At 49.5% G+C, this 27,535-nt stretch overlaps 1 protein-coding gene across 2 annotated transcripts in view; it reads right to left on the bottom strand.

Moving 5' to 3' along the window:
- The window catches only part of si:ch211-126j24.1 (phosphofurin acidic cluster sorting protein 1), an 862,277-nt gene that overhangs the window by 311,208 nt on the left and 523,534 nt on the right, over positions 1-27,535 (bottom strand). For both annotated transcript variants that reach the window (XM_068028323.1, XM_068028324.1), the window contains exon 18: positions 26,083-26,185. In XM_068028323.1, the coding sequence (XP_067884424.1) occupies positions 26,083-26,185 (103 nt within the window). The remainder of the gene's footprint in view (positions 1-26,082; positions 26,186-27,535) is intronic.

The following is a 27,535-nucleotide window of genomic DNA, read 5'->3' as shown; positions in this document are numbered from 1 at the left end:
AACTCTGCTTCTCTCTCCACAGATGCTGCCAGATCTGCTGAGTATTTCCAGCACTTTTTGTTTTTATACAAGCAGAGGGGAGGGGCACATCCTGTCCTCACCGCACATCCACACACTTTCATTAAAGCAGCTTAGGAAATTGCCAAAAATTGAAAATAAAAGGGAAAGGTGGGGTGATGTATTTATAGGACATCAGGGGAACTGAAAGGGTAGATAGAGAAAAACTATTTCCCCTGGTTGGGGAGTCTAGGATTAGGGGGCATAGTCTAACAATTAGAACCCGGCCTTTTAGGAGCGAAATCGGGAAACACTTCTAAATGCAAAGGGTGGTAGAAGTTTGGAACTCTCCTCCACAAACAGAAATTGATGCTGGGTCAATTATTAATTTTGAATCTGAGATGACAGATTTTTGTTAATCAAAGGTATTAGGGATATGGGCAGTTAGGTTACAGATCAGCCATGATCTCACTGAACAGGCTTGAGGGGCTGAAATGGCCTCCTGTTCCTGTATTCCTATCCCGGTCCCACCACTTCACTGTGACACCCTGGTCTTTCCTACACTGTCCAATCCCATCCTTTCAAAATCACTATGGTTGGGGTCCAACCTCCTCAGATAATTCAGTAATACTTAATACTGCACTGGCTGTATACCTCCTCGGACTGATTAGCTGGGAATTAGAAAATACACTTTCACCTGCTACACCCACATAAACCCCACTGAAATTGTGACAAACTTTACACAATGCGAATCACGGCACAAAGGCAGGGAAAGATCGATCGTTCTAAGTCAGGTTATTAAAATGAGGAAGACAAGTGTGAGAGCAAGATAGCATGTCTGACAAAAAGACAAGACAAGTGTGCAGAACATGCAGGCAGATACCTGATATAAAAATCAAAATATAGGCTCCTTTTCCTTGGTGCACAAGAAAATAAAAAACAAAGTGTAAAAATTACCTGAAAATATAAATGATTAAAAAGACTGAAGGTGAAGGAAAAATGAAACACAATTTGCAGTAGTTAGAAGTTAGTTATTTGTGAGGAGAACAAAAACAGGCTTGATTCAAGGCTGGAACATTCAGCTAGCCCACTCGTGGTGGGTTGGGGGTGAGAGTGAGGGTGAGGGACAAAGTGACTAGCTGGCTCACTCCACCTCCAGTCCACCAGCTCTTTTCTCTCTGCTGTTAGGGTATATCTGCTGCTAAGTGTTCTGTTGTAGTTCTTCACACTCAGAGTCACTCCCTCTTGTTAATGGTTAAGTGGGGGAGTAAGAAGTTCACTTAAACTGAGCTGATCAACATGAGATGGTACGCGGAATTGGATCATGGAGCCGTGCTTGCTATGATGCTGATAGGAATTCTTTGAAAACCTTCACATCAGAATGTACAATAACGTTAAACCATAAGCTAACAGCACCTTATACAGCACAACAGTAAATGGAATAGGTGGGCTGCATTGAGATAAATCATTCCAGATGATCCGAGACGTGTTAAACACTGAACTGATGCGGTCTTAATTTAAAACACTTTGTTTTAAAAGTTTCCAGCCCCGAGCCAAACCCAGGAACAAAACAACAAAGTTAACTTTTATTAGGGTATTTTTAAAAAAGCACAAGTCTTCCCCACTTAAACGCCAGACATCTTGGCATCAGCTCTCTGTCTCCATCTCTGGGGATAGGTTGTCTACCAATATCCATTATAAGCCCACTGACTCCCACAGCTACCTCGACTACACTTCTTCACACCCTACCTCCTGTAAGGACTCCATTCCATTCTCCCAGTTTCTCCGTCTCCGACGCATCTGCTCTGATGATGCTACCTTCCATGACGGTGCTTCTGATATGACCTCCTTTTTCCTCAACCAAGGATTTCCCCCCACTGTGGTTGACAGGGCCCTCAACCGTGTCCGACCCATTCCCCGCACCTCTACCCTCACCCCTTCCCCTCCCTCCCAGAACCGTGACAGGGTTCCCCTTGTCCTCACTTTTCATCCCACCAGCCTCCATATCCAAAGGATCATCCTCCGCCATTTTCGCCACCTCCAGCGTGATGCCACTACCAGTCGCATCTTCCCCTCCCTTCCCCTGTCAGCATTCCGAAGGGATCGTTCCCTCCGCGACACCCTGGTCCACTCCTCCATTACCCCCACCACCTCGTCCCCTTCCCAGGGCACCTTCCCTTGCAATCGCAGGAGGTGTAATACCTGCCCATTTACCTCCTCTCTCCTCACTATCCCAGGCCCCAAACACTCCTTTCAGGCGAAGCAGCGATTTACTTGTACTTCTTTCAATGTAGTATACTGTATTCGCTGCTCAGTGTGGTCTCCTCTACATTGGGGAGACCAAGCGCAGACTGGGTGACCGCTTTGCGGAACATCTCCGCTCAGTCCGCAAGCAGGACCCTGAGCTTCCGGTTGCTTGCCATTTCAACACTCCCCCCTGCTCTCATGCTCACATCTCTGTCCTGGGATTGCTGCAGTGTTCCAGTGAACATCAACGCAAGCTCGAGGAACAGCATCTCATCTACCGATTAGGCACACTACAGCCTGCCGGACTGAACATTGAGTTCAATAATTTCAGAGCATGACAGCCCCCCACTTTACTTTCATTTTTAGTCATTTTTAGTTATTTTTTCTTCCTTTTTTTTGCATTCCTTTTTACATTTTTTACAATTTTTTTTGCATTTATTTCATTTCATCTTAGTTTGTTCAGTTTGCTTACCCACTGTTTTTTGCAGGTTGTTTTTCTTCAGGTTTGCACTTGTTGATGTTCAATATTCAGTATATTCACACCTAATCTGTACTAATGCTTTGTCTTTCAACACACCATTAACATATTGTTTGCCTTTGCTCCGTGACCTTTTGGTCAGCTATGTGGCCTGGTCCAATCTGCACCTTCTCCTTTGTTATCTCTTGCCCAACCCCCACCTCACTTGTTTATAATCTGTGACTTTTCTAATATTTGTCAGTTCCGAAGAAGGGTCACTGACCCGAAACGTTAACTCTGCTTCTCTTTCCACAGATGCTGCCAGACCTGCTGAGTGATTCCAGCATTTCTTGTTTTTGTTTGGCATCAGCTTTAATTAGCGGGAGAAATGCAGAACCAAACAGGCCAGGAAAATTCTCCAATTCTCTGATACTGTGCAACAGCCTGGTCAGAGAAACAGAAGCCCAACTTCCACATCGTCCACCACTGATATTAATCTATTCACATTGATTCATCTCACAGCTCACTCTTGCTGCAGTCAGCATTACTTCCAATTGATTTGACACTCAATAGTGATAACAATCCATGTACCAATGCAGACAGAGTCTGGAGCACAATGATCGAATTTTGTCAAGGTCACTAATCAGCACAGTGCATTTCAAGAGCTTCAAACACTTGCCAGATCTTCAAAAAAGTCAAGGATAAGAAAGGCCAATTCAGCCATTGAAAATTTATTCCTTCAACACACTAACCGACCCATCGAAGCTCATCTCACTAGTTCACTAACCCTCCCATCGAAACCCATCCCTCTACTTCAGTAACCCTCCTATCGAAACCCATCCCTCTAGTTCACTAACCCTCCAATCAAAACGCATCCCTCTAGTTCACTAACTCTCCCATTGAAACCCATCCCTCTAGTTCACTAACCCTCCCAATGAAACCCATTCCTCTAGTTCACTAACTCTCCAATCAAATCCCATCCCTCTAATTCACTAACTCTCCCATTGAAACCCATCCCTCTAGTTCACTAACTCTCCCATTGAAACCCGTCCGTCTAGTTCACTAACCCTCCCAAGGAAACCCATCCCTCTACTTCACTAACTCTCCAATCAAATCCCATCCCTCTAGATCACTAACTCTCCCATTGAAACCCATCCCTCTAGTTCACTAGCCCTCCCATTGAAACCCATCCCTCTAGTTCACTAACTCTCCCATTGAAACCCGTCCGTCTAGTTCACTAACCCTCCCAAGGAAACCCATCCCTCTACTTCACTAACTCTCCAATCAAATCCCATCCCTCTAGTTCACTAACTCTCCCATTGAAACCCATCCCTCTAGTTCACTAACTCTCCCTTAGAAGCTTAACCCTTCTGATACTCTAAATCTCCCCTCCCCTCCATCTAGTACACTAACTGTCACTGAAGCGTGGGCTGTTCTGGAGTATGTGATGACCTGCAGTGTTTGCCTATTTAACAGTGACTTCTCTTCAACAGTGATTCACTGGACATGTAGTTCATTAGAATATCTTATAGATCTGATAAGGTGCTACATAAATGCAAATCCTTTCTTAATTTTTTTTTATTCTTTCATGCGATATGGGCATTGTATTGCCCTTGACACCTGAGTCGCTTGCTGGGCCATTTTAGAGGGCAGTTAAGAGTCAACCACATTGCTGTGGGTCTAGAGTCACATGTAGGCCAGACCAGGTAAGGATGGCACATTTCCTTCTCTGAAGGAACCAGATGGGTTTTTACAAAAATCAATGATAGTTTCATGGTCACCATTACTGAGACTAGCTTTCAATTCCAGATTTTTATTAATTGATTGAATTTATTTTTTAATTGAATTTAAATTACACCAGCTGCCCTGGTGGGATTTGAACCCCTGTCCCCAAGGCATTAGCCTGGGCCTCTGGGTTACTAGGTCAGTGACATTACCACTCTGTCACCATCTACCCTCTGTTCCTAGGTTGCAACTGAAGTAATAATGTGTTTATCATATCTGCCATTTATTACCATTCATACTTTGTTGAGGTTTCCCATTGGCCTCTATCTGCTTACTATGCAGTTGAAACGCCCCAACGCTTACCTCAGATAATATTTGGCACCTGTCTTGCGGCCTCTCTCACTGATAGATTGGTTTTCTGTGGCACAGTGACCAAAACTGAAAGATTCTGCATGATGTCATGCTCATGTGATGTATAGCGATTGAAATATCGAACCCAAACCGAAGTGTTATAAAAAATTGACTTTTCCTTTAAAAAGTGAACAATGTGCTGCAAAATGGCTGCTGAAGGTCAAATGACCTGGCCCTGTCTTATTGTCTGGTAAGGATAAAAGAATACATTCCAAGCTAAGAGATGCCAATTACAACCATTCTGAACCCATCAAGAGACATTTTTGAATTGAATGGTACTTCTGAAACAAAGAATGCATGAAGTAGCCACAGGGAGGGGGCTCTGCATCTCCCAACTTAAAAAGCAGCTCTCTGGAGAGAGAGAGAGAAAAATCAGAACAACACCACCAAAAGCCTGTCCAGCAAGAGCTGAGAGACCCAGCAAAAGCCAAAGAAGGAGCCCAGCTTTGAAATCTACACTTTAACTTGTTACAGCACAGAACTGAGAGTGATCACCGTCTCTAGATTGAAGTCTCAACTATCAGAGAAGTCTACAAACAACACAGGCCTGCAACTTTTTTAAAAGAGAAATTGACCTCTGAGAAGATTCAACAGGAACCCCAAACACTTACCTTCAAACCACTTAATCTTTTCCTCTCTTTCTATCTTTTGTGTGTGCGTGTGCATGAGATTTAATGCGTGCGTAGGTGCGGTTGTAACCATTTCAGGAATGAATATTGCTCAATAAATAGGTAAGCTTCAGTTTTAAACCTACAAGAAGACCTGCTACTGTCTGTTTATTTGACAAATAAAACAAAGGGGTTAAAACCCTAGTAACAAAAACACTTGCTGCAGTCAGTTGGGAGTTGAACAGTGGGAACCACCCACACCCGTTACTACCTGGCTGTAACAATGAGGACTGAACAATGCATTATAACGCCTCAGCATAAACCCCTATACAGCCATAATTTTAGGACCTTTTCTAAGTATTTCTTCATTATGGGCCGGATTTTGAGGTAGAAAAATGGCAAAGTTAACAGTGCTCAGCATTATTGACATGTAAATTGGACAGCATCTTCCAGCAACTGCACAAGCATATTTAATGCAGAATTCAGAAATGCAGAAAAAAGCTGTATGATAAATGGTATCTCGTCAAGAGATTCACCATTGAAATACAGGAAATGGCGTGAAGCTGCTGTACTTTTATATAAATATAATAGATGGCAGGGCAGGTGATGTGTTGCAGTTGTCGCATGTGGGAGCTGGTGGACACCAGTGTGATCCATAGCAACCTTACCTGCAGTAAGTATCTGCAGCTCGAGGGGGCTTCGGCTCAGTGTCAGTGAGATGGAGTCCGACCTTCGGACATTGCGATACATCAGGCAGGGGGAAAATTACCTGGACACTTTGTTCCAGGAGGCAGTCACACTCTTTAGGCTAAGTAATTCAGATTTGGTCCATGGTCAGGGGCAGCAGGGTGTGACAATGAGGGAGACAGGTCTGGAGATCCAGAAGGTAGCACTAGAGGAACCTCAGCCCTGACACTTGTCCAAAAGGTTCGAGGTTCTTGCAGCCTGTGTGGACGAGTTCAGGGTCTGCAGGGAGATGAGCAAACTGACCACAGCACTCCGGGGGAGTAAAAAGGAATATAGTTGTAGTAGGGGACAGTATAGTTAGGGGGATAGATACTGTTCTCTGCAGCTAAAAACATGAGCCCCGAAAGCTGTGACGCCTGCCAGGTGCCAGGGTTAAGGATATCACCTTGGGGCTGGAGAGGAACTTGGAGCAAAAGGGGAAATATCCAGTTGTCAGGGTCCACGTAGATACCAATGACATAGGTAGGACTAAGAAAGAGGTTCTACTCTACTGAGGGAGTATGAACAGCTAGGGGCTAAATTAAAAAGCAGAACCACAAAGGTAATAATCTCTCTATTATGTCCTGAGCCATGAGCAAATTGGCATTGGGTAAATAAGATCAGAGAGTTGAATGTGTGGCTCAAAGATTGGTATGGGAGAAATGGGTTTCAGTTCATGGGGCACTGGTATCAGTACTGGGGAAAGAGAGAGCTGTACCGTTGGGACGGCCTTTTCCTGAGCCGTGCTGGCACCAGTGTTCTGGTGATTCATATAATTAGTGTGGTAGAGAAGGCTTTAAATTAAATAGTGGGAGGGAGGGTTCATGTGAGGGGAAATTTAGAAAGTTAAAGAGAAAGGACAAGGCAATAGTGCAGGGTAGCATCATGGGTAATGATAACCAGAGTGTGATAGGAAGGCACAGAGTGCACAAACATACGAGTGCACCAGCAAATAGGGTCAGAGTAGGGGAAAATGGTAAAAAGACAACTAAAGGCTCTTTATCTGAATGCACACAGCATTTGTTAACAAGATGGATGAATTGATAGCACAACTAGAAATAAATGGGTATGATCTAACAGTTATTACAGAGACTTGGTTGCAAGGTGACCAAGGCTGGGAACTGAATATTCAGGGGTACCTGACATTTCGGAAGGATAGAAAGAAAGGAAAAGGAGTTGGGGTAGCTCTGTTAATAAAGGATGAGATCAGTACAGTAGTGAGAAGTAATCTTGGCTCAGAAGATGTAGAATCAGTTTGCATGGAGATAAGAAATAGCAAGGGAAAGAAATCACTGGTGGGAGTAGTTTATAGGCTACACCTTAGGACAGAGTATACAGGAAGAAATAATGGGGACTTGTAAGAAGGGTACTGCAACAATCAAGGGCAATTTTAATCTTCATATCGATTGGAGAAATCAAATTAGCAAAGGTAGCCTTGAGGACGAGTCCATATGGTGTATTTGGGACAGGTTCTTGCTTGGGAAGAGTGATCATAACATAATTGAATTTCACATTCAGTTTGAAGGTGAGAAACTTGGGTCTGAAACTAGTGTCTTGAATTTAAATAAAGACAACTACAAAGATATGAAGACAGGGTTGGCTAAAGTGCACTGTGAAAATAGGCTAAAAGGGAACATAGTAGATAAGCAAAGGCAGACTTTTAAAGAGCTACTTTATAACCTCAACAAAGATATACTCCATTGAGAAAGAAAGACTATGAGAAGCATGCACCATCCATTACTAACTAAGGATGTTAAGGATAGTATCAAATTGAAAGAAATGGCATACAATTCTGCAGCGATTAGTGGTAGGCCAGAAGATTGGGAAAATTTTAGAACCGGAAAAGGACGATTTAAAAAAAAAAGAGAAAATTAAAATGAGAGCAAACTAGCAAGAAATATAAAAACAGACAGTAAGAGCTTCTACAAATATATAAAGAACAAAGAAAATTACAGCACAGGAACAGGCCCCTCGGCCCTCCAAGCCTGCGCCGATCCAGATCCTCTATCTAAACATGTCGCCTATTTTCTAAGGGTCTGTATCTCTTTTCTTCCTGCCCATTCATGTATCTGTCTAGATACATCTTAAAAAACGCCATCGTGCCCGCATCTACCACCTCCGCTGGCAACGCGTTCCAGGCACCCACCACCCTCTGCGTAAAGAACTTTCCACGCATATCCCCCCTAAACTTTTCCCCTTTCACTTTGAACTCGTGTCCTCTAGTAATTGAATCCCCCACTCTGGGAAAAAGCCTCTTGCTATCCACCCTGTCGAGACCTCTCATGATTTTGTACACCTCAATCAGGTCCCCCCTCAACCTCCGTCTTTCTAATGAAAATAATCCTAATCTACTCAACCTCTCTTCATAGCTAGTGCCCTCCATACCAGGCAACATCCTGGTGAACCTCCTCTGCACCCTCTCCAAAGCATCCACATCCTTTTGGTAATGTGGCGACCAGAACTGCACGCAGTATTCCAAATGTGGCCGAACCAAAGTCCTATACAACTGTAACACGACCTGCCAACTCTTGTACTCAATACCCCGTCCGATGAAGGAAAGCATGCCGTATGCCTTCTTGACCACTCTATTTACTTGCGTTGCCACCTTCAGGGAACAGTGGACCTGAACACCCAAATCTCTCTGGACATCAATTTTCCCCAGGACTTTTCCATTTACTGTATAGTTCACTCTTGAATTGGATCTTCCAAAATGCATCACCTCGCATTTGCCCTGATTGAACTCCATCTGCCATTTCTCTGCCCAACTCTCCAATCTATCTATATTCTGCTGTATTCTCTGACAGTCCCCTTCAGTATCTGCTACTCCACCAATCTTAGTGTCGTCTGCAAACTTGCTAATCAGTCCACCTATACTTTCCTCCAAATCATTAATGTATATCACAAACAACAGTGGTCCCAGCACGGATCCCTGTGGAACACCACTGGTCACACGTCTCCATTTTGAGAAACTCCCTTCCACTGCTACTCTCTGTCTCCTGTTGCCCAGCCAGTTCTTTATCCATCTAGCTAGTACACCTTGGACCCCATGCGCCTTCACTTTCTCCATCAGCCTGCCATGGGGAACCTTATCAAACGCCTTACTGAAGTCCATGTATATGACATCGACAGCCCTTCCCTCATCAATCAACTTTGTCACTTCCTCAAAGAATTCTATTAAGTTGGTAAGACATGACCTTCCCTGCACAAAACCATGTTGCCTATCACTGATAAGCCCATTTTCTTCCAAATGGGAATAGATCCTATCCCTCAGTACCTTCTCCAGCAGCTTCCCTACCACTGACGTCAGGCTCACTGGTCTATAATTACCTGGATTATCCCTGCTACCCTTCTTAAACAAGGGGACAACATTAGCAATTCTCCAGTCCTCCGGGACCTCACCCGTAAAAAGGAAGAGAGTAGCTAAAATAAACGCTGGTCCCTTAGAGGATGAGACAGAGGAATTGATAATGGGAAACAAGGAAATACATGAGACTTTGAACAAATATTTGGTATCCGTCTTCACAGTAGAAGACACTGAACGCATCCCAATAATAGTAGAAAATTGGGGGGAAAAAGGGAGGGAAGAACTTAAAACAATCATTATCACTAGAGAAAAAGTACTAGGAAAACTAATGAGACTAAAAGCTGACAAATTCCCTTGACCTGATGGCCTGCATCATAGGGTCTTAAAAGAAGTGGCTGCAGAGATAGTAGATGCATTGGTTGTAATCTTTCAAAATTCTCTAGATTCTAGAATGGTCGCAACGATTGGAACTCTATTCAAGAAAGGAGGGAGACAGAAATCAGAAAACTATAGGCCAGTTAGCCTAACATCTGTCACTGGGAAAATGCTGAAATCCATCATGAAGGAAGTAGTAGTGGACATTTAGAAAATCATAATGCAATCAAGCAGGTTTATGAAATGGAAATTGTGTATGACATATTTATTAGAGTTCTTGAGAATTTAACGAGCAGGCTGAATATAGGGAAAACAGTTGATGTAGTATCTTTGTATTTCCAAAAGGCACAAGATAAGAACTCATGGTGTTGGGAGTAAAATATTAGCAAGGATACTGGATTGACAGGAAACAGAGTTGGGATAAATGGGTCATTTTCAGGTTGGCAAACTGTAACTAGTAGAGTGCCACAGGGACCAGTGCTGGGGCCTCAACTATTTACGATTTATATGAATGACTTAGATGAAGGGACAGAGTGTATTGTCACAGAATCACAGAATTGTTACAGTGCAGAAGGAGGCCATTCAGCCATACCCTCCGCATCCGTTCTCTGAAAGAGCAATTCACTCAGTTCCAATCCCCCATATTCTCCCCGTAACCCTGCACATTCTTCCTTTTCATATAACTGTCTAATTTCCCTTTGAATGCTTCAATTGAACCTGCCTCCACCACGTTCTCAGGCTGCGCATTCCAGACCTTAACCACTCGCTGCGTGAAAAAGTTTTTCCTCATGTCACTTTTGCTTCTCTGACCAAATACTTTAAATCTGTGCCCCCTTGTTCTCGATCCTTTCATGAGTGGGAACAGTTTCTATCTACTCTGTCCAGACCCCTCATGATTTTGATTACCTCTATCAAATCACCTTTCAGCCTTCTCTTCTCCAAGGAAAACTGTCCTAACTTCTCCAATCTACCTTCATAACTGAAATTCCTCATCCCTGGAACCATTCTCGTGAACCTTTTCTGAACTCTCTACAATGCCCTCACGTCTTTCCTAAATTACGGCGCCCAGAGCTGGATGTAATACTCCTGCTGAAGCCTCACTAGTGTCTTATACAAGTTCAACATAACCTCCTTGCTCTTGTACTCTATGCCCCTATTAATAAAGCCCAGGATACTGTATGCTTTATTAACTGCTCTCTCAACCTGTCCTGCCACCTTCAATGACTTACACACATATACCCCCAGGTCCCTCTGCTCCTGCACCCCCTTTAGAATTGTACCCTTTATTCTATATTGTCTCTCCATGTTCTTCCTACCAAAATGAATCACTTCACATTTCTCTGCATTGAACTTCATCTGCCACCTGTCTGCCCATTCCACCAACTTGTCTATGTCCTTTTGAAGTTCTACACTAGCCTCCTCACAGTTCACAATGCTTCCAAGTATTGTATCATCTGCAAACTTTGAAACTGTGCTCTGTACACCAAAGTCCAGGTTATTTATATCAGGAAAAGCAAGGGTCGTAACACTGACCCTTGGGGAACTCCACTACAAACCTTCCTCCAGCACAAAAAATATCCATTAACCACTACTCTTTGTTTCCTGTCACTAAGCCAATTCTGTATCCATGTTGCTACCGTCCCTTTTATTCCATGAGCTATAACCTTGTCCACAAGTCTGTTGTGTGGCACTGTATCAAACGTCTTTTGAAAGTCCATGTGCACCACATCAACAGCACTGCTCTCACCAATCCTCTCTGTTACTTCCTCAAAAAACTCCAGCAAGTTAGTTAAACATAATTTCCCTTAAGAAATCCATGCTGGCTTTCCTTAATTAACCTGCATTTGTCCATGTGACTAGTAATTTTGTCCCGAATTATATTTTCTCGAGGTTTCCCCACCGCCAAAGTTAAACTGACTGGCCTGTAGTTGCTGTGCTTATCTTTACACCCTTTTTTTGAACATGGGTGTAACGTTTGCAATTCTCCAGTCCTCTGGCACCATCCCTGAGTCTAAGGAAGACTGAAAAGTTATGGCCAGTGCCTCTGTAATTTCAACCCTCACTTCCCTCAGTATCCTTGGATGCATCTCATCTGGTCCTGGTGCTTTATCCACTTTAAGTACAGACAGTCTATCTAATACTTCCTCTTTATCAATTTTAAACCTCTCTAGTGTCTGACTTACCTCCTCTTTCAACATTGCCTGGGTTGCATTTTCTTCCTTGGTAAAGACCTCAGCTATGCCCTCCATGTGTAAATCCCCTTTATGGTCCCTTATCAGCCCCACTCCTCCTTTTACCACCCTTTTACTATTTATATATCTATACAAAACTTTGGGATTCCCTTTAATGCTAGCTGCCAGCCTCTTTTCATGCTCTCTCTTTGCTTCTCTTATCTGCTTTTTCACTTCCCCTCTGGACTTTCTGGGCTGAATTTTATGAGGGCTCTGACGTCAGGGGTTGTGGCCGGTGGGGGGGGAGGGGGTGGGGGAGGGGCCTGGACAATTCTTTGACCCCCGATGCCGAGAAGACTCCACCGCAATTTACCAGCGGCGGTGAGGCCTCAGTACGGTCACCCCGCCACTTGGCGGCGGGGTCTTCATTTCAATATTAAAATTACATTAAAAACAATCGAATGAACCAACCTTGTCTCGACGGCTGTCCCATGCCAATATTCCAGCCGGAACTCCCACGCCATCAGAGTTCCGAGGCGTGACACTTGTGGGTAGGGGGGAAGCAGTGAAATCTTCAGGTGGGGAGGGGTGTGGGAGCGGGAAAAACTGCTCCAATTGGTTGTGGCGATGGTGGGAAGGGTTTGAAGGTCAAATGTTCTGAAGGTGGAGGAATTAAAGTTCATCATTTAAAAAACTGGTTTTCCAGGGGGATAGGTAATTTTATTGATTGAGAACTCATTGGGGGGGGGGGGGGGGGTGAGAGAGGGGATGCAAAGTTTGAATTAAATTTTATTTCTGATATTCGTGCGGTGGGACCTTTAAACAATTAAATTCACTTGAAGGGCTTGAAGCCCTTTAAAAATGGCGGCAGCACCTATGCGGTGGTGCCAGACGCCGTTGCTGGCGCAGCCGCCCCCTCTATGTCATCGGGGATGGCTGCTCCGCCCCCTCCATTTAAATGAGCCCCCGCGCAAATTATCACGGGGGCTCAGCAATGGCACATCCGTGCCTGAAGATCGCCAAGATCAGCGCGCGCCACTGTGATTTACAGCTGCTCATAAGTTTCAGCCTTCTATATTCAGCCTGGTTCTCAATAGTATTTTCTACCTGGCATCTGTCATAAGCACACTTTTTCTTCTTTATCTTAATCTCGACCTCTTTTGTCATCCAGGGAGCTCTGGATTTGTTTGCCCTACTTTTCTCTTTCGAGGGAACATACCTTGACTGTGCCCAAGCTACCTTTTCTTTGAAGGTAGCCCATTGTTCAGCTACTGTTCTTCCTGACAATATTTGATTCCAATTTACTCGCCCCAGCTCCAATCTTACCCCAATGAAGTTGGCTTTTCCCCCAGTTAATTATTCTTACCCTGGATTGCTCTTTGTCCTTTTCCACAGTCAGCCTAAACCTTATGATACAGTGATCATATCCCCTAAATGCTCTCCTACTGATACTTGATCCACTTGGCCCACCTCATTCCCAAGAACCAGGTCGAGCAGTGCCTCCTTTCTCGTTGGACTAGCAACATACTGTTGTAAAAAATGTTCCTGAACATACTCTAGGAACCCTTGCCCCTCACTGCCCTTTACACTACTATTATCCCAGTCTATGTTTGGATAATTAAAGTCCCTCATTATAATTACCCTATAATTTATACACCTCTCCGTAATTTCCTGCAAATTTGTTCCTCCACGTCCTTCCAACTAGCTGGTGGCCTACAGACAACACCGAGCAATGTAACTGCATCTTTTTTATTCCTTAGCTCGAGACAAATTGATTCTGTACTTGACGCCTCTGAGACATCCTTTTTCTCCAGCACTGTAATGCTCTCCTTAATCAACACTGCCACCCCTTCACCTTTTTTCCCTTTCCTATCTTTCCTGAACACCTTGTATCCAGGAATATTTAACACCCAGTCCTGCCCTTCTTTGAGCTGTGTCTCTGTTATAGCCACGACATCATATTTCCACATGGCAATCTGTGCCAGTACCTCACCAATCTTATTTACCACACTCCTTGTATTCACATACATGCACATTAACCCCGATTTAGACTTTATTACTTTCTCCCTTACTCTGACTTCACCTAATAACTTACTATTCTCTACTCTAGTGCTGTCTATCTCTCTCAGTATTCTGTGCACCTTGGTATTCCTCTCTGATATTTGCTCCTGGTTCCCACACCCCCACACAAGTTACCAGTTTTGTTTCCCTCCAATCTGAGCTCCCTCTCAGGTTCCTATCCCCCTGACAATCTAGTTTAAACCCTCCCCAACAGCACTAGCAAATCTCCCTGCGAGAATATTAGTCCCAGTCCTGCTAAGATACAACCCGTCCATCTTGTACAGGTCCCACCTGCCCCAGAATTGGTCCCAATGTCTCAGAAATCTGATGCCCTCTCTCCTATACCAGTTCTCCAGGCATGTGTTCAATTGCTCAATTCTCCTATTCCTATGTTCGCTCACACGTGGGGCTGGGAGTAATCCTGAAATTACTGCTTTTGAGGTCCTGCTTTTAAATCTCCTTCCTAGTTCCCTAAATTCTGCTTTCAGGACCTCATCCCCTTCCTCCTATGTCACTGGTACCAAAATGGACCACGACCTCTGTCCGTTCATCCTCCCCCATTGTAGCCAAATTTGCTGACGATACGAAGATATGTATGAAAGCAAATTGTGAAGAGAACACAGAGAGTTTGCAATGGGATATGGATAGGTTAAGTGAGTGGGCAAAAAATTGACATGTGGAGTATAATGTGGGTAAATGTGAGGTTATCCACTTTGGTAGGAAGAACAGAAAAGCAAAATATTATTTAAAGGGAGAGAGACCACGGAATTCTGTGGTACAGAGGGATCTGGATGCCTCATACACGAATAACAAAAAGTTAGCATGCAGGTACAGCAAGTAATTAGGAAGGAATATGGAATGTTGGCCTTTATTGCAAGGGGGATGGCGTATAAAAGTATGTAAGTCTTGCTACAACTGTACAGGACGTTGGTGAGACCACACCTGGAGTACTGTGTACAGTTTTGGTATCCTTACTTAAGGAGAGATATACTTGCATTGGAAACAGTTCAGAGGAGGTTCACTGGGCTGATTCCTGGAAAGAAGGGTTGTCTTATGAGGAAAGGTTGAGCAGGTTGGGCCTATATTGGAGTTTGGAAGAATAAGAGGTGATCTTATTGAAACATATAAGATTCTGAGAGGATGTTTCCCCTTGTGGGGCAAATCTAGAATTTGGGAGCATAGTTTAAAATATGGGGTCTCCCATTTAAGACAGAACTGAGGAGGAATTTCTTCTCTCGGGGATTGTTAATCTTTTGGAATTCTCTTCCCCAGAGAGCAGTGGAGGCTGGGTTATTGAATATATTTTTGATCGACAGGGAGTCAAGTATGGGGGGCAGACAGGAAAGTGAATTTGAGGCCACGATCAGATCCTCCATGATCTTATTGAATGGTGGAGCGAGCTCGAGGGGCCGAATGGCCTACTCCCGCACCTATTGCTTATGAACGGCTGGTGGTGTTTGTTGGCCGCTGCATGGAAAATCTGGCCCATTGTCTAGATGGTGCAAGTGTGGGTGTAACATCACTCACGTTCTAAGTGCCTCTCAGCCTCTCTCATTCATTGTATAATTATAATACTCATTATTCAAACTTCATTGTCAATCATACAGTTAGTCTAAATCCTGCGACCAGTCTTCTGTTCTGCCCCTGCTGCACGCCCAGGTTTAGTGTCATCAGTAAACTTTTGCATAGAAAGGATTTTCTAACAAGTTACATTGAAGAGGCATGTTTTCAATCAAAGTGGGCTTGCGCAGGCTTAAAATTCTTTTAACAGTCATTTGTTGTTGTAGCTGAGATAGGGGATTGGGGAGGTTGATTTTAAGCTAACTCACTTGGCAGGAACCCCATGGGATCGGGTAGAACACCAGTTTACACCCAGCTCAAGAATGAGAGGAGATCTCATAGAAACCTGTAAAATTCTAACAGGACTAGACAGGCTAGATGCAGGGAGGATGTTCCCAATGGCTGGGGAGTCCAGAACCAGGGGTCACAGTCTCAGGATACGGGGTATGCCAGTTAGAACCGAGATGAGGAGAAATTTCTTCACTCAGAGGGTGGTGAACCTGTGGAATTCTCGACCGCAGAAGGCAGTGGAGGCCAAGTCATGAAATATATTCAAGAAGGAGATAGATATATTTCTTAATGCCAAAGGAATCAAGGGATGTGGGGAGAAAGCGGCAACATGATACAGAATTAGACGATCAGCCATGATCTTTTTTGAATGGCGGGGCAGGCCCTAAGGGCCGAATGGCCTACTCCTGCTCCTATTTTCTATGTTTCTATGCTCTCCACTTGCTTCAATGCAGGGATGTAACACCAGCCTTGCCCCCGCCAATCCTCTCAATTTTCTGATGGGCAGGTTACATTAAAATTGGCCTCCTAAAGAATTCATTTGTTAGTGATCTAGGTATCGATGATGTGCATTAAAGCCAGATGAAACAGTTTGTTGCTGCTCGCAAATCACTTTGAACTGAGATATTAAGAGTCCCCTCAGCCACACACCATGCTGATTAAGAAATATATCGCCACTCATTCACTGTCGCTGGGTCAAAGTCCTGGAACTCCCTTCCTAATAACACTGTGGGTCTACCTGCCCCACATGGACTGCAGCGGTTCAAGAAGGCAGCTCACCACCACCTTCTCAAGGGCAATTAGGGATGAGCAATAAATGCTGGCCTGGCCAGTGACACCCACATCCTAAAAATTAAAAATAGACTCATCTTAGATTTGTTAATTAGGGCAGCTGCATCAATTTTGAGAAAAGCAGGAGTTGGTTACTTGGAACCCACGCTCTGGAGGGGTGTGAGAGACAGTTTTATTCGTACGCTGACAGACGAATCTCTGAATGGGGAAGTAGTCAAGCAGACAGGCATTCCACTTCCTGCGAACATAGCCAGATAAAGGAGAGAAGTGGGGACAGTGAGTCAGTCGAGTGACGTGCAGGTAGCTCAGGCATAATGAGAGATAGCTTGCTCAACTTACACTCAGAATCAGTCTGAGCCATAGGCTAACTAGTAAAAGTATAGCGTGGCATGATTTGTTATTTTTTTGAAGGAGAGATGTGAAGTTAAATGAAGTTAGTTTAGATTTTAAGTATAATTCTGTACATTATCTGTTGTCTGTAAAATGACTGTATCTGATCTAGTTGCATTAAAGTCCACCTACTGACAGATCGGAGAAGGGCATGTGAGATGAGTGTGGAAGACACACGATACAGATCAGAACAAAGACAATATTATTGTTCCCCATCACCCAGTGGGTTTAATTTTTGATACTGGGTGCTGAGGACACAATCCGAAACAAAAGACACAGGAACTGCTTATGGGAGTGACCAGCAATGCCGTGCCCAGAATATCTAAAGCAGACCTGAAATTTGAGCACTAAACATCAGCTTTGCAGAGCAGAAGTGAACTTGTCAGCCAGTAATTTTTTTACCCCACCTTGTGACCTAGGTATCCTTCCTGTTACCGGGATACAATGCCCCCGTGATCAGGTCACTCCACCACCACCCGCACCCCACGCCCCTCACCATCCCCGGCCCCATGACTGCAAAATCCTCCCTGTGACTGCAGTACTCTCCCTCTGATCCTGGAACCACCCCTGTTTTTGCCATATTACTAATCATTGGCAATGCACTGATGCAGCGACTGCAAATAGATACCAAACAGGCCAATCACCTGAGGAGGGTCAGAACGGAGGCCGAGGCCCTGATCTCCTGAAGAGGGTCAGAACGGAGGCCGAGGCCCTGATTTCCTGAGGAGGGTCAGAACGGAGGCCGAGGCACTGATCTCCTGAAGAGGGTCAGAACGGAGGCCGAGGCCCTGATCTCCTGAAGAGGGTCAGAACAGAGGACGAGGCCTTGACCTCCTGATGAGGGTCAGAACAGAGGCCGAGGCCCTGATCTCCTGAAGAGGGTCAGAACAGAGGCCGAGGCCCTGATTTCCTGAGGAGGGTCAGAACGGAGGCCGAGGCCCTGATCTCCTTAAGAGGGTCAGAACGGAGGCCGAGGCCCTGATCTCCTGAAGAGGGTCAGAACAGAGGACGAGGCCTTGACCTCCTGATGAGGGTCAGAACAGAGGCCGAGGCCCTGATCTCCTGATGAGGGTCAGAACGGAGGCCGAGGCCCTGATCTCCTGAAGAGGGTCAGAACAGAGGCCGAGGCCTTGATCTCCTGATGAGGGTCAGAACGGAGGCCGAGGCCCTGATCTCCTGAAGAGGGTCAGAATGGAGGCCGAGGCCTTGATCTCCTGATGAGGGTCAGAACGGAGGCCGAGGCCCTGATCTCCAGATGAGGGTCAGAATGGAGGCCGAGGCCCTGATCTCCTGAAGAGGGTCAGAATAGAGGCCGAGGCCCTGATCTGCAGATCAGGGTCAGAACAGAGGCCGAGGCCTTGATGTCCTGATGAGGGTCAGAACGCAGGCCGAGGCCCTGATCTCCTGATGAGGGTCAGAACGGAGGCCGAGGCCCTGATCTGCAGATGAGGGTCAGAAGAGGCCGAGGCCTTGATCTCCTGATGAGGGTCAGAAAGGAGGCCGAGGCCCTGATCTCCCGATGATGGTCAGAACGGAGGCCGAGGCCCTGATCTGCAGATGAGGGTCAGAAGAGGCCGAGGCCTTGATCTCCTGATGAGGGTCAGAAAGGAGGCCGAGGCCCTGATCTCCCGATGAGGGTCAGAACGGAGGCCGAGGCCCTGATCTGCAGATGAGGGTCAGAAGAGGCCGAGGCCTTGATCTCCTGATGAGGGTCAGAAAGGAAGCCGAGGCCCTGATCTACTGATGAGGGTCAGAACGGAGGCCGAGGCCCTGATCTCCTGATGAGGGTCAGAACGGAGTCCGAGGCCCTGATCTCCTGATGAGGGTCAGAACAGAGGCCGAGGCCCTGATCTGCAGATGAGGGTCAGAACAGAGGCCGAGGCCCTGATCTCCTGAAGAGGGTCAGAACAGAGGCCGAGGCCCCGATCTCCTGATGAGGGTCAGAACGGAGGCCGAGGCCCTGATCTCCAGATGAGAGTCAGAACAGAGGCCGAGGCCTTGATCTCCTGATGAGGGTCAGAATGGAGGCCGAGGCCCTGATTTCCTGATGAGGGTCAGAACAAAGGCCGAGGCCCTGATCTCCTGAGGTGGGTCAGAACGGAGACCAAGCCCTGATCTCCTGAGGAGGGTCAAAATTGAGGCAGAGCCCTGATCTCCTGAGGAGGGTCAGAACGGAGGCCGAGGCCCTGATCTCCTGATGAGGGTCAGAACGGAGGCCGAGGCCCTGATCTCCTGATGAGGGTCAGAACAGAGGCCGAGGCCTTGATCTCCCGATGAGGGTCAGAATGGAGGCCGAGGCCCTGATCTCCTGAGGAGGGTCAGAACGGAGGCCGAGGCCCTGATCTCCTGAGGAGGGTCAGAACAAAGGCCGAGGCCCTGATTTCCTGAGGTGGGTCAGAACGGAGACCAAGCCCTGATCTCCTGAGGAGGGTCAAAATGGAGGCCGAGCCCTGATCTCCTGAGGAGGGTCAGAACGGAGGCCGAGGCCCTGATCCCCTGATGAGGGTCAGAACGGTGGACGAGGCTCTGATCTCCTGATGAGGGTCAGAACGGAAGCCGAGGCCCTGATCTCCTGAGGAGGGTCAGAACGGAGGCCGAGGTCCTGGTCCACTGATGAGGGTCAGAACGGAGGCCGAGGCCCTGATCTCCTGAGGTGGGTCATAACGGAGGCCGAGGCCCTGATCCCCTGATGAGGGTCAGAACGGTGGACGATCACCGATCTCCTGAGGGGTGTCAGAACGGAGGCCAGGCCCTGATCTCCTGAGGAGGGTCAGAACGGAGGTCGAGGCCCTGATCTCCTGAAGAGGGTCAGAACGGAGGCGGAGGCCCTGATCCCCTGAAGAGGGTCAGAACAAAGGCCGAGGCCCAGATTCGCTGATGAGGGTCATAACGGAGGCCGAGGCCCTGATCTCCTGAGGAGGGTCAGAACGGAGGCCGAGGCCCTGATCACCTGAAGAGGGTCAGAACGGAGGCCGAGGCCCTGATCTCCTGAGGAGGGTCAGAACGGAGGCCGAGGCCCTGAACTCCTGAAGAGGGTCAGAACTGAGGCCGAGGCCCTGATCTCCTGAGGGGGGCCAGAACGGAGGCCGAGGCACTGATCTCCTGAAGAGGGTCAGAGCGGAGGCCGAGGCCCTGATCACCTGAAGAGGGTCAGAACGGAGGCTGAGGCCCTGATCTCCTGAAGAGGGTCAGAACGGAGGCTGAGGCCCTGATCTCCTGAGGAGGGACAGAACGGAGGCCGAGGCCCTGATCCACTGATGAGGGTCAGAACGGAGGCCGAGGCACTGATCTCCTGAGGTGGGTCATAACGAAGGCCGAGGCCCTGATCCCCTGATGAGGGTCAGAACGGAGACCGAGGCCCTGATCCCCTGATGAGGGTCAGAACGGTGGACGATCTCTGATCTCCTGAAGAGGGTCAGAACGGAAGCCGAGGCCGTGATCTCCTGAGGAGGGTCAGAACGGAGGCCGAGGCCCTGATCTCCTGAAGAGGGTCAGAGCGGAGGCCGAGGCCCTGATCACCTGAAGAGGGTCAGAACGGAGGCCGAGGCCCTGATCACCTGAAGAGGGTCAGAACGGAGGCTGAGGCCCTGATCTCCTGAAGAGGGTCAGAACGGAGGCCGAGGCCCTGATCTCCTGAGGAGGGTCTGAACGGAGGCCGAGGCCCTGATCTCCTGAGGAGGGTCAGAACGGAGGCCGAGGCCCTGATCCACTGATGAGGGTCAGAACGGAGGCCGAGGCCCTGATCTCCTGAGGAGGGTCAGAACGGAGGCCGAGGCCCTGAACTCCTGAAGAGGGTCAGAACAGAGGCCGAGGCCCTGATCTCCTGAGGGGGGTCAGAACGGAGGCCGAGGCACTGATCTCCTGATGAGGGTCAGAGCGGAGGCCGAGGCCCTGATCACCTGAAGAGGGTCAGAACGGAGGCTGTGGCCCTGATCTCCTGATGAGGGTCAGAACGGAGGCCGAGGCCCTGATCTCCTGAGGAGGGTCTGAACGGAGGCCGAGGCCCTGATCTCCTGAGGAGGGTCAGAACGGAGGCCGAGGCCCTGATCCACTGATGAGGGTCAGAACGGAGGCCGAGGCCCTGATCTCCTGAGGAGGGTCAGAACGGAGGCCGAGGTCCTGGTCCACTGATGAGGGTCAGAACGGAGGCCGAGGCCCTGATCTCCTGAGGTGGGTCATAACGGAGGCCGAGGCCCTGATCCCCTGATGAGGGTCAGAACGGTGGACGATCTCTGATCTCCTGAGGGGTGTCAGAACGGAGGCCAGGCCCTGATCTCCTGAGGAGGGTCAGAACGGAGGTCGAGGCCCTGATCTCCTGAAGAGGGTCAGAACGGAGGCCGAGGCCCTGATCCACTGATGAGGGTCAGAATGGAGGCCGAGGCCCTGATCTCCTGAGGAGGGTCAGAACGGAGGCCGAGGCCCTGGTCCACTGATGAGGGTCAGAACGGAGGCCGAGGCCCTGATCTCCTGAGGTGGGTCATAACGGAGGCCGAGGCCCTGATCCCCTGATGAGGGTCAGAACGGTGGACGATCTCTGATCTCCTGAGGGGTGTCAGAACGGAGGCCAGGCCCTGATCTCCTGAGGAGGGTCAGAACGGAGGTCGAGGCCCTGATCTCCTGAAGAGGGTCAGAACGGAGGCCGAGGCCCTGATCTCCAGATGAGGGTCAGAACGGAGGCCGAGGCCCTGATCTCCTGAGGAGGGTCAGAACGGAGGCCGAGGCCCTGATCTCCTGAAGAGGGTCAGAACGGAGGCCGAGGCCCTGATCGCCTGAGGAGGGTCAGAACGGAGGCCAGGCCCTGATCTCCTGAGGAGGGTCAGAACGGAGGCCGAGGCCCTGATCTCCTGAGGTGGGTCAGAACGGAGGCCAGGCGCTGATCACCTGAGGAGGGTCAGAATGGAGGCCGAGGCTCTGATCTCCTGAGGAGAGTCAGAACAAAAGCCGAGGCCCTGATCTCCTGAGGAGAGTCAGAACGGAGGCCGAGGCCCTGATCCCCTGAAGAGGGTCAGAACAAAGGCCGAGGCCCAGATTCGCTGATGAGGGTCATAACGGAGGCCAAGGCCCTGATCTCCTGAACAGGGTCAGAACGGAGGCCGAGGCCCTGATCCCCTGAAGAGGGTCAGAACAAAGGCCGAGGCCCAGATTCGCTGATGAGGGTCATAACGGAGGCCGAGGCCCTGATCTCCTGAAGAGGGTCAGAACGGAGGCCGAGGCCCTGATCTCCTGATGAGGGTCAGAACGGAGGCTGAGGCCCTGATCTCCTGAAGAGGGTCAGAATGGAGGCCGAGGCCCTGATCCACTGAAGAGGGTCAGAACGGAGGCCGAGGCCCTGATCTCCTGATGAGGGTCAGAACGGAGGCCGAGGCCCTGATCTCCTGAAGAGGGTCAGAATGGAGGCCGAGGCCCTGATCTCCTGATGAGGGTCAGAACGGAGGCCGTGGCCCTGATCTCCTGAGGTGGGTCAGAACGGAGGCCGAAGCCCTGATTTCCTGATGAGGGTCAGAACGGAGGCCGAGGCCCTGATCTCCTGAAAAGGGTCAGAACGGAGGCCGAGGCCCTGATTTCCTGATGAGGGTCAGAACGGAGGCCGAGGCCCTGATCCCCTGATGAGGGTCAGAACAAAGGCCGAGGCCCTGATCTCCTGAAGAAGGTCAGAACGGCGGCCAAGGCCCTGATCTCCTGAGCAGGGTCAGAACGGAGGCCAAGCCCTGATCTCCTGAGCAGGGTCAGAACGGAGGCCGAGGCCCTGATCTCCTGAGGAGGGTCAGAATGGAGGCCGAGGCCCTGATCACCTGAAGAGGGTCAGTACGGAGGCCGAGGCACTGATCTCCTGAGGAGGGTCAGAACGGAGGCCGAGGCCCTGAACTCCTGAAGAGGGTCAGAACAGAGGCCGAGGCCCTGATCCCCTGATGAGGGTCAGAACGGTGGACGATCTCTGATCTCCTGAAGAGGGTCAGAACGGAAGCCAAGGCCCTGATCTCCTGATGAGGGTCAGAACGGAGGCCGAGGCCCTGATCTTCTAAAGAGGGTCAGAACGGAAGCCGAAGCCCTGATATCCTGAAGAGGGTCAGAACGGAGGCCGAGGCCCTGATCTCCTGAGGAGGGTCAGAACGGAGGCCAGGCCCTGATCTCCTGAGGAGGGTCAGAAAGGAGGCCGAGGCTCTGATCTCCAGATGAGGATCAGAACGGACGCCGAGGCCCTGATCTCCTGAAGAGGGTCAGAACGGCGGCCGAGGCCCTGTTCTCCTGAGGAGGGGCAGAACGGAAGCTGAGGCCCTGATCTCCAGATGAGGGTCAGAACAGAGGCCGAGGCCCTGATCTCCTGAGGTGGGTCAGAACAGAGGCCGAGGCCCTGATCTCCAGATGAGGGTCAGAACGGAGGCCGAGGCCCTGATCTCCTGAGGAGGGTCAGAACGGAGGCCGAGGCCCTGAACTCCTGAAGAGGGTCAGAACGGAGGCTGAGGCCCTGATCTCCTGATGAGGGTCAGAACGGAGGCCGAGGCCCTGATCTCCTGAGGAGGGTCTGAACGGAGGCCGAGGCCCTGATCTCCTGAGGAGGGTCAGAACGGAGGCCGAGGCCCTGATCCACTGATGAGGGTCAGAACGGAGGCCGAGGCCCTGATCTCCTGAGGAGGGTCAGAACGGAGGCCGAGGTCCTGGTCCACTGATGAGGGTCAGAACGGAGGCCGAGGCCCTGATCTCCTGAGGTGGGTCATAACGGAGGCCGAGGCCCTGATCCCCTGATGAGGGTCAGAACGGTGGACGATCTCTGATCTCCTGAGGGGTGTCAGAACGGAGGCCAAGCCCTGATCTCCTGAGGAGGGTCAGAACGGAGGTCGAGGCCCTGATCTCCTGAAGAGGGTCAGAACAGAGGCGGAGGCCCTGATCCCCTGAAGAGGGTCAGAACAAAGGCCGAGGCCCAGATTCGCTGATGAGGGTCATAACGGAGGCCGAGGCCCTGATCTCCTGAGGAGGGTCAGAACGGAGGCCGAGGCCCTGATCACCTGAATAGGGTCAGAACGGAGGCCGAGGCCCTGATCTCCTGAGGAGGGTCAGAACGGAGGCCGAGGCCCTGATCTCCTGAAGAGGGTCAGAACGGAGGCCGAGGCCCTGATCTCCTGATGAGGGTCAGAACGGAGGCCGAGGCCCTGATCTCCTGAGGAGGGTCAGAACGGAGGCCCAGGCCCTGATCTCCTGAAGAGGGTCAGAACGGAGGCCGAGGCCCTGATCTCCTGATGAGGGTCAGAACGGAGGCCGAGGCCCTGATCTCCTGAGGAGGGTCAGAATGGAGGCAGAGGTCCTGATCTCCTGAGGAGGGTCAGAACGGAGGCAGTGGCCCTGATCCCCTGATGAGCGTCAAAACGGAGGCCGAGGCCCTGATCTCCTGAGGAGGGTCAGAACAAAGGCTGAGGCCCTGATTCCCTGATCAGGGTCAGAATGGAGGCCGAGGGCTTGGTCTCCAGATGAGTGTCAGAACAAAGGCTGAGGCCCTGATTCCCTGATCAGGGTCAGAACGGAGGCCGAGGGCTTGATCTCCAGATGGGGGTCAGAACGGAAGCCGAGGCCCTGATCTGAGGCATAAGGGTTCTTGGGCTTCATAAATAGAGGTAGTGAAGACAAAGGGAGGGAAGTTATACTGAACCTTTATAAAATTCTGGTTTTGCCATAACTAGAGTATTACATCCAATTCTGATCTAAGGATGTGAGGGTCCTTTTTGAGGGTGCAAAGGAGATTTACCAGAATGGTTCCAGGGATGAGTGATTTTAACTACAAGGATAGGTTGGGGAAGCTGGGGTTGTTCTCCTTGCAGCAAAGGAGACTGAGGGGTGATTTGATGGAGGTGTACAAGATTATAACAGGTCTAGATAAGGTAGACAAAGAAAAGCTGTTCCCATTAGTACAAGGTCTAAGGGACACAGATTGAAGGTTTTGGACAAGAGATACAAGGGGGAATGTGAGGAAGAGCTTTCTCATGCAGTGAGTGGTAATGACCTGGAATTTGCTGCCCACAAAGGTGGTGGAAGTGGAGACGATCAATGATTTCAGAAGGAAATTGGATGGCCACTTGAGGGAAAGAAACTTACAGGGTTACAGGGATAGAGCCGGGGAATGGGACTGATTAGATTGCTCTGGAGAGAGTTGGCATGGTCTCGATGGGCAGAATGGCATATTTCTGTGCCATTTTGACTCTCTGAGAATGGAGGCCGGGGTCCTGATCTCCTGGGGAGGAGCCATTCCTCACAAAAACTGAGAATTAAGCTCAGGCCACTCTGTTATACACCCTTGGTACCTCTGTCTCCTGTCAGCCGAGGAAGGTGCATTGTGTGCAGAGAGAGGACAAATATACCATCAAAAAAGGAGGAAACCAATTCCACATATTGTTGCTTACAGTGTATTCATGCAGGAGCATTTCTGCTAAGAAGCTCTACACTGACAAGAGTGAAGGAGTAATCTAGTCCACAAACACCATGTTTAGGCTCAATGATGCAACTTGTAGATCCTTCAAACCTTTTCTGCTATCACTGTTCCCTCTCAGGCAAAGATGCTTGATCAGCTAAATGCTGACAGCCCACTGAACATTACTGACATCTAGTGGCTGCTGGTCAGCATTTAATTTCATCAACACTTTTCCGCAGGGATGTGACAAGCACACTGACCAGTATTTAGAGAATACCACTTTTATCTCCCGTGTTAAGATAGCCGCAGAAAGATGTGGACTGGACTTGTTAAGTGTGTTTGCTGACAGTAATTTCTGGGCGAATGAGAGAGAGGAAGCAGCTCCCAAGAGGAATCGGGAGGAAACCTGAAATTTAGATGCAGGCTATGCCTCCACTCGAGGATTTCAGGAAAGAAGGCTGAAGGTAGGGAATTTTCTGGGAGCTGGCCTCTGAAGTGGAAAGATTCTCGGCTGGACAGATTGCACCAGTTACTGGCAGCTAGCAAACGCACGTCTGATACGGCAGCCTCACCTCTTCTGCTTATAGGTCAGCATGGCCTCTGATATCGGTAGCTGATGCGACATATTGGCTCCAGACACGTACTGCATGATCCGGCTGATGATGTCAAAGGTTTCTATGGAGAGGAGCCGGAAGTAAAAGAACTGCATTGTAACTGTGAACAAGAGCAAGAGGAGCTCAACACATACTTATCACTTGGCACTGTGTCCTGCGCACCCCAGCCAGAGGAAACAGTCTTTCACTCCCTCCAACAGTGCTGCGCGCCCTCAGTACTGACCCTCCGACAGAGCAGCGCTCCCTCAGTACTGACCCTCCGACAGAGCAGCACTCCCTCAGTACTGACCCTCCGACAGTGCTGCGCTCCCTCAGTACTGACCCTCCGACAGTGCAGCACTCCCTCAGCACTGACCCTCCGACAGTGCAGCACTCCCTCAGCACTGACCCTCCGACAGAGCAGCGCTCCCTCAGTACTGACCCTCTGACAGTGCAGCGCTCCCTCAGTACGGACCCTCCGACAGCGCAGCGCTCCCTCAGTACTGACCTTCTGACAGTGCAGCACTGCCTCAGTACTGACCCTCCGACAGTGCAGCACTCCCTCAGTACTGACCGTCTGACAGTGCAGCACTTCCTCAGAACTGACCCTCGGACAGTGCAGCACTCCCTCAGTACTGACCCACCGACAGCGCAGCACTCACTCAGTACTGACCATCCGACAGCACAGCGCTCCCTCACTACTGACCTTCTGACAGTGCAGCGCTCCCTCAGTACTGACCCTCTGACAGTGCAGCACTCCCTCACTACTGACCCTCTGACAGTGCAGCGCTCCCTCAGTACTGACCCACCGACAGTGCAGCGCTCCCTCAGTACTGACCCTCTGACAGTGCAGCACTCCCTCAGTACTGACCCACCGACAGCGCAGCGCTCCCTCAGTACTGACCCTCTGACAGTGCAGCACTCCCTCAGTACTGACCCTCTGACAGCGCAGCGCTCCCTCAGTACTGACCCACCAACAGCGCAGCGCTCCCTCAGTACTGACCCTCTGACAGTGCAGCGCTCCCTCAGTACTGACCCTCTGACAGTGCAGCGCTCCCTCAGTACTGACCCTCTGACAGTGCAGCACTCCCTCAGTACTGACCCTCGGACAGTGCAGCACTCCCTCAGCACTGACCCTCGGACAGTGCAGCACTCCCTCAGCACTGACCCTCTGACAGTGCATTGCTCCCTCAGTACTGACCCTCCGACAGTGCAGCACTCCCTCAGCACTGACCCTCGGACAGTGCAGCGCTCCCTCAGTACTGACCCTACAACAGCGCAGCGCTCCCTCAGTATTGACCCTCCGACAGTGCAGCGCTCCCTCAGTACTGACCCTCGGACAGTGCAGCACTCCCTCAGCACTGACCCTCGGACAGTGCAGCACTCCCTCAGCACTGACCCTCCGACAGTGCTGCGCTCCCTCAGTACTGAC

The sequence above is a fragment of the Heterodontus francisci genome, chromosome 3, assembly GCF_036365525.1.
Source record: "Heterodontus francisci isolate sHetFra1 chromosome 3, sHetFra1.hap1, whole genome shotgun sequence".
In the NCBI taxonomy this organism is placed as follows: Eukaryota; Metazoa; Chordata; class Chondrichthyes; order Heterodontiformes; family Heterodontidae; genus Heterodontus; species Heterodontus francisci.
Note: the sequence above shows the minus strand (reverse complement) of the source record. Positions and strands in the feature narration are given on the sequence as shown.